Source organism: Genypterus blacodes, unplaced genomic scaffold (genome assembly GCF_046128005.1).
Source record: "Genypterus blacodes isolate CSIRO-AG114 ecotype Tasmania unplaced genomic scaffold, CSIRO-AGI_Gbla_v1 ptg000070l_1, whole genome shotgun sequence".
NCBI classification, from domain to species: Eukaryota; Metazoa; Chordata; class Actinopteri; order Ophidiiformes; family Ophidiidae; genus Genypterus; species Genypterus blacodes.
This window is the reverse complement of record NW_027466880.1, coordinates 4,433,472-4,448,750: the sequence shown is the minus strand read 5'-3', so window position 1 is coordinate 4,448,750 and position 15,279 is coordinate 4,433,472. Positions and strand designations below refer to the sequence as shown.

General features: G+C 42.0%; 2 protein-coding genes across 8 annotated transcripts in view; both read right to left on the bottom strand.

Moving 5' to 3' along the window:
• The window catches only part of arhgap46a (Rho GTPase activating protein 46a), a 28,531-nt gene extending 19,924 nt beyond the window's left edge, over positions 1-8,607 (bottom strand). For both annotated transcript variants that reach the window (XM_076156461.1, XM_076156462.1), the window contains exon 1: positions 8,455-8,607. In XM_076156461.1, the coding sequence (XP_076012576.1) occupies positions 8,455-8,468 (14 nt within the window). In that variant the 5' untranslated portion in view covers positions 8,469-8,607. The remainder of the gene's footprint in view (positions 1-8,454) is intronic.
• A 1,684-nt stretch (positions 8,608-10,291) lies between these two features.
• Positions 10,292-15,279, bottom strand: part of sulf2a (sulfatase 2a) — a 41,457-nt gene continuing 36,469 nt past the window's right edge. For 5 of the 6 annotated variants that reach the window (XM_076156626.1, XM_076156625.1, XM_076156628.1 and 2 more), the window contains 13 exons: positions 14,986-15,042; positions 14,732-14,861; positions 14,173-14,383; positions 13,610-13,862; positions 13,426-13,522; positions 13,227-13,321; positions 13,088-13,147; positions 12,835-13,001; positions 12,530-12,672; positions 12,257-12,365; positions 12,133-12,166; positions 11,564-11,617; positions 10,292-11,209 (listed from right to left, as the gene is read on the bottom strand). In XM_076156626.1, coding sequence (XP_076012741.1) covers positions 11,179-11,209; positions 11,564-11,617; positions 12,133-12,166; positions 12,257-12,365; positions 12,530-12,672; positions 12,835-13,001; positions 13,088-13,147; positions 13,227-13,321; positions 13,426-13,522; positions 13,610-13,862; positions 14,173-14,383; positions 14,732-14,861; positions 14,986-15,042 — 1,441 coding nt within the window. In that variant the 3' untranslated portion in view covers positions 10,292-11,178. The remainder of the gene's footprint in view (positions 11,210-11,563; positions 11,618-12,132; positions 12,167-12,256; positions 12,366-12,529; positions 12,673-12,834; positions 13,002-13,087; positions 13,148-13,226; positions 13,322-13,425; positions 13,523-13,609; positions 13,863-14,172; positions 14,384-14,731; positions 14,862-14,985; positions 15,043-15,279) is intronic. The other variant, XM_076156629.1, reaches the window with a different exon arrangement.

The window sequence follows — 15,279 nt, the reverse complement described above, 5'->3', positions numbered from 1 at the left end:
GTTTATATTTGTGTTGTAGGGGATCATTTAAGTTTTGTTTACAGTCAGTCTGACAGTTTGGGGAAGATATGGTCCTAAAGCGAGGCCCCTCTGTAAGAAAACAACTTTCAGCCTGATTAGATTTGCAACACTTAACAAGCGAGAAGTGCTGCATATAATGGGAGACTCAAAGCAGGGGCCAGATAGTCAATACCACCCTCACAAACCCAAGCATTCATCCTAGAACGGCTCCCTGCATTCAAAGGAAGTATTCTCACACACATAAACTGATCCCTCCATGCTGGGTTCCTTGCTAATCCGCTCTGTTTGTCATTACAGTACTGCAAATACATGTTCATCTGATACTGTGAGTCTCTGTACGACTTTTCTGAATCTACGACATCCAAGACGGCACTGCAGCAATACTGCACCAGCAACACTGGGGAATTCACCAAAACAGAGATCAGGTAAAAGTTGACCAGCACACAATTAAACAGGCAGCACTTTGTCCTGAACACTAACAGGAAACCAGGGCTTGGGGTTCAACTGTAGAGGACATGGCTGAGTGAACAGTGGCAGTATGGGGTGTGGTGGTTGTATGAGGAATGTTCTTTCTGCACAAATAAACAGTGGTCATAGCTGAGAGTGGCCTGTTGAGTACTGATGACACCAGATAAGCAGGATAGGACCAGTGTGGTCAGGTTTTCAAATTCGTGGAACATCAGTTTTGGCTAAGTTAAACAACATGAGATGTACCTCATTCATAACTTGCTTACTTGAGCATTTCTCAGAATATATAGAAAAAGTATGAATTTGTTAGAGCAAGATTGTATAAGTTAATGTATTATTCTTAATGTTTTCCATCCTGGTTGCTACTTCTTGTCCCATTTAATGCAATAAGTCTATTATTTCAAACATCATGCTAACACCATCAGATGGAACTTGCAGAATACAGTGTAGGTGTGCGCCAAGTACCAAAGTTGATTTAATCATGGATCGTTGTCGACTTTTACAATCTGTGTAAGCAATCTCACCAATAAGTTCCTCACGTTTTCCCATATAGAGCAATGAGTCATGTACATCACATATGGTGAACAATAGAGTCATATTAATCCCATCTAAGTATATGTGTTGCTCATTGTTTTGACAATACAGAAGAAAAAACTGAATATAGCAAACAAATAAACCTCAAACTGCGACACGTGAGGTGACTCACGCACTGATGAGCGCAGGAGAGAAAAGTACAGTGCAGGTCTCTGAACAAGGAGGCAGTTGGCCTCATGCTGCAAATGTTCATAAATGGTTTGGAATGCAGCCTGCACCAGCTCAGTGAAGTTCAACTCCAAGAGAAATGTTTTTTATTGAACTAAATTTAACTGATTACAGACACATGGTCCTGTGACCAAAGGACACGCCACCGCCACCTGATTTACTTCTGGGGAAACTCAATCAAATTGTAACAGACTTGTAGGCTAGAGTTCAATTAGAAAACCAGCACTTCACTGCCTTCAGTGTAAGACGAAGACGCTATGCGCCTACAAAACTGTGCAGTAAAATAATATCATATCAAAATGCTACAAGTATTAAAATTCCCTCCCGTGAGGATAACACACTGTCCTCATTCTGTTGTACAAATTCACATTTTTCAAGATTGAGGTTATTCCACAGGAACTAAAAATAAAGGCTGTCAAATAGTAAACACAATAGTAATGGGTCTGAGCTGTGAGCACAAAGGTGACACATGCACGCACACACATAAACATACCATCTTAACCATCTTGTTAGTCCCACTCCCAGTGTGCCAGAGGCCTCCTTGAAAAGGACAAATGCTTAATTTATCATGCACATTTACAGTTGGCTACAAAAATAACTACATCTGAGCCGTTTCCCAGAGTGAGGGAAACAACAGAGTATAGCTTGTGGAATCTGCTCCATTGTTCTAAGCCAACCCCAAAGTGTAAATGGCACGTTTCCCAGCAGGGAAAAACATAGTGGGCTGGACAACACAATGTCTGCAAGTGAGTGTCATTGTTCCGCTTCGGATTCCAATCAAACTCTGAGTCGTTGTTGATGCCATTAGAAAGGAAAATCATACGCATGGAAATAAAATGGTTTTCATCTGTAGAGCTAGCCAAACTTCACCACACCAGAGCAGCAGTGTTGCCATTTTGACATTCTGATGGACAGATCTCTCTCGCTTCAGAATCCAACCATTCATTAATTGCATTAAGATGCCTTAATCTGTTCAGGCAAACCCATTCCTACCAGTCATTCCTACCATCTCTTGTGAAATAAGATCTCAAATCTTCCAACAACAGACTATTTGGAGCTGGCATCTGATGCTCGTGACTGTCCCTTGTGGACCATGTTGGGCTGCATTCTCAAACAGGGACTGCCATTCATCTAGGAAACCTTAGCACGCTATTCACCAGACACTCTAACGAGTGCCAAGATCCACCCTGATTTGTATATTTACAGAGCCATTTCACATTAGAGACATAAAATATCCTTTGAACTTAAAAAGTCCTCCTGAGACAAGTCATTGCTTAGACACAGGAAAAGCATTTTCAAATCACCTTCAGGAAAAGGTTATCAAATACAATTACAACTGGCAAAGCTGAACTGAGGTTGCAGCTCCCTGCACATCAATATGATACACACAGTGATCTGCTATAGGCTGACTTCTGTTTGATTGTGTATAAACCTTGTACAAAGTCTATTCAGGAAGGCTGCTAAGCAACCTGCTTATCTAAATATTGTAAAACAGAGCCGGGACATAGAGTGACTGCTGAGTGCGCTTGGCATTAATTTCAGCAGTTGTGACTAATGAAGAGCGTAACCATAAACCTGGCACGATGAGTGCTGAGGCCACAGTGGCCTTTACCGCTGTGGGACAGAGCATCAGCTTGAAAACATGTAAACCTGTTTATGACACAGGAGCAAGGGACGGTTTGTACTGTAACAAATGAAGAGGGACATTTCAGGAAATGCACACTCACTGTGGTGACATGGGTGAATTTCTGCACAGATTAGTTTTGATTCCCTTTGGTGACAGATGAAATTCAGGAAATGTGTTAGCTGTAGTGTATCTAACACTACATGTTTGCATAATGGCGTCAGATTTACATGTTCCCATGGTGAGGCTTAAATTCTGTGGTTGTGTTGCAGTATGAGCATGTGTTGTGTCTCCATAGACACAGACAGGCTCCTGCTGTATTTTGGATGTATACTGAATATTAAACGCTGAACTCATGACAATGCACTAATTCCATTGAGTGATGCATCAGTGCTCCAACAAAGCCTGCACTGAACAATAAAGTCATCTACACCCAACACATTCACAAAGTAACTACTTTGCCCTTTAAAAGGCCAAATTATGCTTCACTGTCACACAATTGACTTCTGGAAGCATCCATTGATCCACATGCTGCTTCTGCTGGAACCATAGCTGGGACGAGATGCACCGGCAGTGCAGAATTTGGAAGCAAGCTCCCTCACTCTACCCAGGCAATCCAGAACAATCAGTGGGGCAAGGGGAGAGTGTGCATGTTTCAGACAACAGAAAAAGCCCTGCACCTGTCATACACACATTCTTTGGCCCTTTTGTTTAACACCTCCCATTCCTGCCATGTCACCAGAGCCAGAGGTCAGTAAAACCCACAGCACAATCAGTTTGTGTGTGTGGGGGTGCATCTATGTAGCTTATTATTTAACAACAAACCAACGGGCATACATAGTGCTGAGCCTGTTATAGAGTGATGGGCTTTGGAGAGTAGACTCAGTATTCATCCCTACAGCAAACCTTGTGAAGTTAACTCCAGGCATTTGAAACGCCTCCTGCTCTTTCTAACAGTAATGTGTTTTGTAAACTAGACGCTCTTGGCTGCATGGTTGTTTCCACTTCGACCCCATTTTCAAATGTCTGCATGTTTGCTAGCCATTCCATACACACTAATCTTAAATACTCTGTGTTCCTCTGTAATAGATACTGAGATGTCTATGTAGGGGTGAGTAAGGTAGCGACACTTAAATTCAGGGATTACATAATGATGATACAAAATACAATGAACCAGGATCTTGCAAAGGAATGATTGGTCGACATGGGTGTAGTAAAACAAATCTTATAAAGTACAGTGAGAGTCAGCAACGTCAATGTTTTCTACTTTTATGTGGACATTAACCTCAAAAAGGTTAATCCCTTTTCTTCCGCTTCCTTCTCCCCACCTCTTTCTCTCCCACCCCAGAGCAGCAGTTGCCAGTGTCCGTCCCTCCCCACTCATCTGCTGACATTGGCAAAGGGGTCCAGGGGTCGTCTTTCACAGTGAGACGTGTCAGACACCACAGAGGCGGCCTTAGTTGAGGCAAGAGAGTGACTGGCTGCCAAGGAGGGGGAGATACTGTAGGTGAAACACTTCAAGACGCAGCAGCCAGGAAGCCAAATGTCTGGCAAAGAGAAAAGGCCAGGGTTGGAAGAACAGAGAGGAACAGAGTGGGAGACTCTTGATCCCACTGTATCACCTGATTCACCATACAGGCAATAGACAGCCAGTGTTGGTTGTGAAAGTTAATTACAGCAAGAAACTGAAAGATCTTACAAGCGCTACATAAGAGAAGTGTCTCAACAATGACACAGAAGTGTTGGCATCTTGCCACTGAGGTAAAAAGATATTTCATACAATGGAGGCCAATTAAAGTCAAAAACAATAAAAGTCTAATGCAAGGATCGGTCTATGAAGGTTAATCTCATGCAGGCAGGGAAACCGCTAGGAGGATAAAGTTACAGCTATCACACAAGGCTTAAATATTTATATTTCAACCAGCTCACCCCTCCCATCATATAAAGATATAGTGAAGAGCAGCTGGTAGTTATGGTGAATGATACACGGTAGGTCTGAGCCGTGTGTTGTCAGGTGTCAGTGAATCATCACTTAAAGCCTCGTATTAAAGAGTAATAATTAAATGTTTAAAGCCAACCAAGAAAAAAACAAGACAACTTTTTACATCTATCAAGTTGTGAAATACCAAACTCACAGCAATTAGTGGCACCAATGAATACAAAGAAATATGTTAACTGCCGGCTTGTGAGGGAGAGAGGCCCACAAATATGCTGATGTGTTACAGACACAATGATAAGAAGGAGTTCAAAAATGGCTTCTCTTGTTTCCATCCACAACAGTGTCTTGTAGTACGTAAGCCTATGGGGTTTCTGGGAATAGAAAAATGGTTACCTAGTGGAGAAGAATGTCCTGTGATGACTCACAGACATATGCATTACAAAGGCTCTGTAATGCATCCTATTCTAAAGCCTAGATGGATCGGGACAATACACACTATTGTCAGATCAACAAGGAGACTTCATTCAACAAGAACTCTGTGTTGCCTCCACACGGTGGAGTCCAGCCAATCGCAGCCATGGTGGGGAGGAGCTTAGGACATCTATACAAGGTCTGAGTGACCTCCTTCAACAGCTGCCCTAATCCAGAACTAGAGACCGTGTCCCCTTTCTATTGGCCCTGGATTAGACCAGTTCTCACAAGGTCATTCAACTACCAATTCTACAACCAATTTGCCATTTTTACATATTCCACTTGCCCCCGCCGCAATAAACTAAGGTGTGAGATAATTGTGCCTACCTTGCCACTGGTTCCAAGATTCCAAAAGTTTCTTCTTGGTAGTGCCAAATGTACTCGGCGCTCCCCCAACAAACTAACCTTAGAGAAGTAGTGCTCTGATTTCTGTATGGAGAGTATTGTCTTGTCCCGCCACAAACGCTGCAGTTTCCGGCCCTCTTAAAGCTCTGCAGAACAGTCTGTGTCTGTGTGAGACACTGGGCAGCAACAGGGTCAATAAATCCCCTTTATGAGGGTCAAGCTAACTGAAGTCCCTGTCCTTCCTGGGATCGCCCCCTTTCCTCACTTAGATAGCATATGGGAACTTTTAAGGTCAGATAAGAGTGCGGACAAGAGTGAACATGTGCTGAAGAGGCTCAAGACGGGCATCTGGGTGTTTACCACAGCCTCTCTGTCCGGTACAACAGCTGTTAGAACTGGTAACAATGGGGTCACTTGTCCAAACAAGTCAAACTAACATATCAGGATGTAATTGCCTTTAAAAATCCTTTAAGTTCATTGTCAGAACTTTATCTTGTGAACCTGTTTAGTATTATGAATAAAGATATGATATGAAAGGCCTTTGTTTATGCTGATTCAACCACTACCATCCGTGTGCTGCCAACAACAACATGTTCCTTTACTTTCTGACCTGCCCACCTATGGCCGGTAGCATTTTACTACTTTATTTTGAAATGAGCACACCATCCCCCCTGGATTCTCCCCTGCTGACATGACAAACGAGGCCAGAGTCTAATCCCAGAGCAGAGGTACAGGGTGAGTCGGGGGTCAGTGGCTGTCTGAGGAACCACATGGGGAAGAAGTGTCTGGATTGTCCCCTGGAGGAAGTGAGGCTGCTGACGACGGCAGGTCTTCCAGGATTAGAAGCACAGAGGAGCCTGGTGGTGAAGTTGTTAATGCTGGATTGGTAATGGGCTGAGGGGAGGAGTACAGTGGATTATAATTTAAGGGGCCATTGGTGGGTCTATGGGTGGGGGGCAAGAGCCTTTCCCTGATAACAGCTTTGTAGGTTGCGGCTGAAGTGAAACGGGACAATGTGTTTCTTAAAAACAGAAGGAGTCTGTGCTGTAATGCTACTCACTGATGATCTTAACATCCAGTTCTGCCAAGTGTGGGACAGAGTGAACGCAGCCATCCATCTCTGCTGTGGAAAGGTTCAAAATGTCCTGAGACATGCAAATGTAATAAGAGTGTGTAAAGAGCACTCATCCATGTGGACATAACAAGGATTACAGTATGGAAATCAGCAAGGCAGGGAAGAAAAACTGGAATGCAGACACTAAAGCTGTGTTTTCTACATAAACACATCTGATAAAGCTGAGCCAATGATCTGTAATAGTTTTATAACACACCACAACCCCAAAAAAGGGACTGGTACAGGAACAAATGCTTCAAAAGTGTGCTTACTCTCAGCGGGCCTATCAAACAAGTCTATCATTACATCTGTGGACATGTTACCATGGAATCATATTTGTCAAAAGACCCAACTTCATTTCATCTTGCCACAGGAACCTGTTTTGTTCCCTCGTATGCCTGCTTTTTGAGCTAGCAGGGTAAACTGAGAAAACAACCTATTGAACCTTTTGTTGACTCGTACAGACAAGCCCCATCTCACAGGTGAAAGGTTCTGAGTGGCTGCCAGACTAATAAAATGAACCAAAGCGATACACGCTATGACGTTCTGAGAACACATAAACAAATCTACACGCCGACCCAGGAGGAGGTGACCATTCAACGACGGCTCAAGCTGGGAAGGGAGCGAGAAACTGCTGCACGCAGGTTTGGTGTGGCACGCCAACTGAACTGATTCAGTCTATGTAAATAACATCTAAAATGGACGACTTGCTTTAAAGACATGCCCAGCATACAACCGAAAGGGCTAAACACAACACAAGTGATCATTAAGTTCTCACAATTTCAGTTTCACCCATTACAGTTTGTCAAGTATGAACTATATGAACTTATAGAACTTTGAAGCCTCCATATGAATTTGGTATATTTGCCCCAATTTAACTGAGGCAAAGTAGTTCCTATAGTATCCTATACATCTTACACACTGTATGGAGTGGCTTTAATAGACTGTGGACTTTAACAAGCTTGAGTTTTTAATGCACATCTGCAGTTTTAGCAGGTACTGAAAAATGACACCATGTGAAGATCAAACCAGCAGCAAGAAAGTTTAAAAAAAAAAGCCCCAGTTAGCTTCCACCTATAAATGGGTGCAACAAATGGGCTGTGGAACATTTGTCTTCCGTTTAGGTTATTGGTCTCTTAACCACAGCAAAAGATTTGGTTAGCTGAGCCTATTTCTGGAGCTATTTAGGAAGAATCAACACAAGCTGGTAGTTGTAGGAAAACCATAAAAGGAGGATGAAAGAGATTCATTCATAACTATTCCTTACTTGAACAAATATTGAAATATTGATTGAAATGGGTTCAAACTAAGACAAGAGACAAACTTTTACTGTTACTCCAAAAAAAAGAAATAGTAAGGAATGTCAATAAGTACACGTCTATGACGTAGCCTATATTCAATTTGAAATCCAGTGCCTAGCCCAGAGCAGCCATTCCTATTGAATTTCTTTACTTGTTTTTCTCAATAGTGTATTTCATTTTTACAAGCTGCAAAACACATTTACGTGATTTAAACTGCACATACTGTAACACAGAAGTAAACTTTGGAAGTAAAGGTTAAATATGTTCAACAATAAGACTTTCTCTGGAGTGGCGTGGTCTTATCAAGTCCCACTCTGCTGTCGGCGGCAGGGAGATAGCGAAACAAGCTAACTCAACTTTCTCCACTAAAGTTTGTATCTCTTTGAGGTGTAATTTAAACATCACGTACCTTGTCCCGGCCATTTCTTCACATTGTAAATAATGCGTAAACAAAGGGGGGAGAAGCGGTGGGTTTGTTAGTTTTTCTCTTTCGGGACGAGTTGAGTTTTGTCGGCGCACGTAGCGGGCAGAGTGGTGAGTACGGGACGGTCCTCCGGCGGTGAATCCGGAGGGGAGACTCCGCCTCTGCACGTGAGTTGTTGGGATGTGGGGTCGCCCGGTCTGCACCCTCAACAACCCCCATACGCCCTCTAGCGGCAGGGGAGTAGAATGCAACCTGTATCAAATCTCCATAAACAAACATTATGAGAAATAGATAAGTATTGATAGAATATTGCCTCTGGATCATTTTTAGCTGTGATCTTTTCAGTTGGCTCTCTCACACGATTCGGTCAGTGTACGAGGTTTCTTTTTTAATAATAGCGAGTTTACTAATGAAAGGAAAACTCTTATCAAGGTGTTGTGCCTCAACATGTTCCTTGAACAGTGTTGTGCAAAATTCTGTTTACAAATTGTATTCATTTCAAGTGCGGAAGGGGCGATATAAAACAATACGGGACGGCTGATCGGTCTGACTAGGGGAGATACGATATAAAACAATACGGGACGGCTAACCTACTACAGAAGCACAAACATCACAATGATCCGTTTTCCCGACTCTGCAAAAGAAAAACAAAGCATGACTATAAATTATGGCTAAAACGAAATCAAAAGTAGTGTATTTTTGTAGTGTGGTACTAGTGTATTATTTAAAAAGTACTGCAATATGAACAAAAGTGCAATAACATTTGGTTGCAAACACTAAAGTAAGTAAATAAAGTGTGTCTAAGTTTGGTGTGTTGAACAATCTTAGTTTGGGATAAATAAAGTATATCTATTTATATATCTATTACTCTTTCTGATTGTTCTGTTAATGTTCTGTTAACAATTAGTTAAGTAGTAGTAGTAGTTGATGTTAACATTTAGATGTAGTTATAGTAATATTGTTGTTACTGTGGCACCAAAGCTACTTTGACAATGAGCACACAAGTAAAATAAGAATATTTTAAACGGACTGCTTAGAGCAGGTCACACACAGCAAGAATCTAAACAGGAATCCACTTCATCTTTTAACAAAATGCCTATTTTTGGTATTCTATCCCCTCTAGTGGAGTCCCAGTGACGGGTACAGGCTATGCTGGGATGCAATGATTCTTTTCCTGTGGCTTGTGGTGGGCAACACACCAAACACCAACCAAAACATTTTCATTACAGTTTGTATTGTTTTTTCGTTAATTTGTCACCTATCAGTATTTTTCATGTATTGAAATTATAGTGAACTTTATAGCATGTAACCCTGGGTAAGCACGGTGATTGCTTCACTAAAATACAAAAAAAGACACATCACAAACATGTTTCTGGTCAAACAACACTTTATTCACAACTACTATCAGCACTCAGGTCTATGGCAACAGTTTCTAAAAAAAATGAAAGAAGCTAACAAAGGCAGGTAGCTAAAATTCACATCAAGTATTACATTGTTGTTTTGTTCCTTTCTGGCACATGAGTAAACTATATACCCATTCAATGTACAGGGCATCTCTTCACAGTGAACATTTTAAGTGCTTTTCCAATGTAAATTAGGAAATGGCAAACATACAAAATGCGGGCAATGAAAGGTCTTAAACTACTTCTCCTCCTATAAGGTCATTTGTCAACTCATATCATACAAGGTCTGCCTCTTCAGTATTATAAAAATATTGTAAACGTTTATATTAATTGCACAACATACATTCAAATACATACTGTACTGTACAGCAAGATTTTACTTCTGTATTATTATGTAGCACCATGTATAGCAAGCCGGAAAAAAACTATTTGGATACCTCTACAGTGTGGTATTGACAATACAAAGGAGTAAAATGTCATCCACAAATCAAGCATATTGGAAGATTGGACTGTATCATTGTGAGAAAGTGGTTTGTGTAGTCCAAGTTGTGACTGCCATTGTATGGGGTTATCAAAATTGAGTCACCACAACTTTGTCAGAGGAAGATGTGACGCTTCATCAAAGACATTCATCAAAGTTAAGATGAACTATAATACAAAAGATTATGGTGGAATGTCTGTTACTGTTTACCATCATAAAGTCCAGACAATTCAAATGTGCACAGAGAGAGAAAAAAGACTTGGTGTCACTGTCAACAATCATTCTCCACCAGTGATGCATCTCATCAGTGTGTGCCAAAAGACATAATAAGGGCAAGCAATAACATCAGTGTATGATAGCAGCAGTTGGCCACCACACGACACATTTATTTGTGCCTCTTTGTTTCTACCAAGTTCCAAATGACATGAAAGAAAGCTGAATAAAGCTAATATATTTTATCTACAAGCAGCACTGCAAGACAGAATGCCCTGTGGACACCAAACTGTCCCACTTCAGACATCCTGTTGGTGTTGGGGGTCCGACTGTCTGGAGTTGATGGAGGATATGAGTACAAAATGTGTGTGAGGGAAAAATGGACGCTTCCTTTTAATCTCAGTAGTTCCTTTGCTTGGTTGATGACAACAATAATGATGCTCAGGCCGCCCACAGTCGAACTGCCGTCCGCAGTTCTCTCAAAGACTTTACCTACAGTAGAGTATCTCAGGTTATGGTCCATTGAGGTGTAGTCCTTGTGTTTGCCTGCACTCCCCCTTCTCCCTCCTCTGTTGGAGGAGGCTGATGTGGTGGGTTGTAGGATGCAGGTAGTTAACCCACCCAACCTTCCCATATCTGCCCCCTGTATGCAGGAGAACATATTATTAGATGTTTACATTACTTTAGGCAATGACTTTGACTCCAGTTGGGTCTGTTCCCACCGACACTGCGAGGAGAAGTGAGTGAGCTGACAACAATGAGTCTGAGAAGACAACGTGATGAGACAAAATCTCACCTGCATTGCATTAATGATTTTGAGTTGTGTGGGTGAATGAAAAAGGAGTGCAGCATTGCAATGCAGGTAAAGGAGAGGAATATAGAATTACAGTGACTATGAGAGAAGGGAGCAAGCTGCTGGATCATCAGAACAAGCAAATAGAGATGTTTAAAGAGTTTGGCTGAATACAAAGAGACAGATGGGTTAAGACAAACTCACAGCGATTTGGAGGAAGGCTTCTTCACTTTTGGCCTCTTTCGACGATGAACTGGCCTGATGCATGCACAGCATGTACACATGTGCAGAGCAAATGCACGTGCGTGGAGACATACACACAGGTATACACACACACACACACACACACACACACACACACACACACACACACACACACACACACACACACAGAGAAAGCCAGATAGACGGACAGACATATGTGTGAAAACCCACACAATAAGAGACACACACACACACACACAAATACACACACATACACACCCGTACAAACAGCAGAGACAAGCAATTAGGCTTCATTGCAGGAATAGCAGAAAGCAGCTTGCATTTGGCATCCACTGGCTTCTGCGTGCTAAAAAAGCTTTTGATCACAACAGTAAGGAACCATAGCAAGTTGAAGAGGTTCAATTTCCACCAAGACTGTAAACATAACCAAAGAAACTGTAACGAGAAGCTGCAACCTCTCTTGAGCTCATGTTGTAATATGAATTCCATATGTGGCTTATGCAAAAGTAATCAGCTGAGTAGAGTAGAGTAGAGGGAGAAGAGGATACCTGTATTCACTGAAGTAGTTTCTCTCTTTTCCTCCTGAAAACAAGTACAGGTCATATTAGTTTCTGACTACAATTTCCAGTGACACCATCATAAATCACGTTGCCTTGGAGTTTTCTCACTCACCCTTCTCTGGGTTGCACTGCTTATGTCCCTTGCAGCCTCGTAACTCCATGAGTTGTTGGTGCATTGCATTTAGAGCGTTGCGGTCTAGGGTGCTGACAGCATTTATCAGCTGTGGATAAGAAGGACAAAACTTTTTCAAACTGAACTGGGAATTCTGTACTCCCTGTGCTAGAGATGACAGGAAAGTAGGGTGAATCATGTAGTGGGTCATTTTATGAATTTATAGTACCGGTCTGTTATGTGCATCTGTGTTTTTGCACCAATGATAAGTACCTGATATGGGTCGATGTTAAGATCAAAATACTCCAGGAAACCAGTTGCAAATTCACAGAACAGGAAGTTGTGTGTGTCATTGATGGTCCTGAGGCACCAGTACGTGTTGTTGTTGGCACTGGTGCATGCACAGAATGGACCCACTGCGGGGAGGAGGGACAATGGGAGGGAAAGGAAAGGGAAAAGGGAAAAAAGGACAAAAATATTGTTCCAAAATAGTATTTTCATCATTTATGTTTGGTAAAATAGACTTGGAAGGACAAAGAAATGTGCGATTTGTCATCTTCCACACGTGTACATCTCACTTGACCAGAAGGGGGCAGTCTGCCAGTGATGGTTGTCATGGGTGAAGCATGTAAGTCCAGGCATGCTGCAGGTATCATTGTTTTGGAGCCTCTTGATGAATTTACGTAGTTTCTTTCTGCGCTTCTGCTCCTTCTCCAGCCACTGACCCTTCTGCTTAGATGGCATTCTGGTGAGAACAAAACAATGAAAAAGGCTCAGACTCTAGGGAAAAACGCTCAGACTCTTGGGAAAATTAAAAAAAAAGATTTTTACCTAAATGACTTGATGCGTCCTGCACCAAGTCTGATAGTCTCTTTATTCTTGAGGAGATAACTGAAAAGACAAAAAAAGTTGTCATGTATGTTGTTTGGTCACTATGCTGACAACAGCGTTTTTACTGATGATGTCTTACTCGGGAGTGTTGCATTGGCATTCCTCTGGTCGTATTTTTTTCAGGTGACCTTTGACCTCGCGCAGGTTCTTGATTTTGGTCTGCAGGGTTTCAATCTAAACACAACACACATATGGTAAAGATACATACAACAAGCCCCTGACAACCCGTGGATCAGTGTGAATGTGTTTCCAGAGACTTAAGTGTGGTGCAGCAGTACCTCATGTTCAATATGCAGTTTGTGGTCTTTCCATGCTTGAAGGGATTTGTAGAGGCCTCCATCGCACTTTACTGAGTCATTCATAAGAATGAAACATCTGCAGGGAACATATCACAGTTACTATAAATGATATAGTCTTTAATAATTATTTAATTCATTTATCTTGTTCTCCATGCAGGCCCACCTGTAGGTGACTTTAAGGGAAGCAGGTGTTGTGAGTCTGTTACTGGTGGTGGGGTCGACTTCCATGCCACTGAAATCTTCAATGTCATCTTGGTTCTCAACTTCTCTCCTCCCCCCTGTGGTCCAGCTGCTGTTCCTGGAGTCCAGGGGCTGGTAGCCCTCCTCTAGGTCCATGGCATACAGGTCTCCATCCAGCTCAAATGGTACTGAGCGTGCCCAGCGGTTTCTAGACATAGTCTTAGCTGCTTTCATCTCTGAATAATGTGAGAAAAAGTTCAGCTCTCATTTCTAAAGAACAGGATCTATTTGTGTGAGCTACTGACGACTGGTGAGATTGATTAAAGGCGCAGATATTTAATAAACCCCACCACTTGATGGCAGCAAAGACACATCCTTCTCATCTCATGAATACTTGCAGGCTTGGTATTTTAGTTTGAGATTAATGGCCCAAATTGTGAAGGCTTGAAGGCTGCTGCAAGGACACCTCAAAGTGTTTAACTGAACAAAATCAGTCTATAAATAAATACCGGAACATTGGTAGATCTGAGTGAAAGAGGAACTTACTCTTCTTGGTGAGCAGTCGTTTCCTCTTCAGGACTGTTGTTCTGAGGCCCAGAGGGCCACAGTTACAGCTGTCAGTGTTGGACACGCTGCTGTGCAGCTGGGAGGCACCTCTGGCCATCAGAGCCTGCATACGTGGGGCATAGAGACTGGCCATGCCCTTGCACTTATACAGCCTCAGCTTACCAGTAGGGTCCTCCACACACTGCCATTTCTAACACAGAGATGGATTATCATGTTATAATCACAGTTCATCACAGTTCTTCAAACTTTTACTGTGGGATATATCATTTTCATGATGTATAAAGCTTTGCTTGAAAATGTTCTGATGCTACTGTGCACAAATTGTTCCACCAGCATTGGGGAAGATATTTTGAAGTGGAACCTTTTCAAGCAACAAGCTACTCATGATTTAAAGTAGTTAAGCTAAGGATCCAAGGATCAATATTAAAAGGCATGAAAGTTTTAAAAATGAGTGGACACATGAACGAGTAGACACACTCACACACAAAAACAAAAAACAAAATCCTGATGAGTGCCATGTTCTTAGCTGGACAGTTACCTGTCCAGGTTGTTGACATGGGGTCTGGTACTCTGCTTTCTGACACAGGTCTTTCACTCGTTGGTATTTCGGCAGGAAATTCTCCTCCTGGGACACTTCCGTGCCATCTGCTCTCTTATGTGGAGGCTTCCTGTGTTAACAGGAAAGCAACAGCACTCATAAAGGTTTACTCCTCCAACCAACAACAAGGACTTAAATGTCACCAGATGACAATAACAAAAATATCCTGGAAAAAGGCCAATTATAAACAATACCCTCGCTCCACCAGGAAAGAATCTCTCCAGGTTTTACCCTTCCTGCTCAGCTGGAACCTGCAAAATGAGCAGAAGAAAAAAAAATACTTATCTACATCTCTTGTAGGTTCTATGGTATCTAAGACAACACTAAAGCTGGAAAGTTTAGTAAAAAAAAAGTAACACTTCCACCTACAACATTGTATATTTGTATACATTATTTGATTTTTGACATCCACAACCCATAGCACCTACATCACTTATGCACAGCACAGGTAATAGAGGAATGTATTTTTATGGTAAAACAATCCTGGA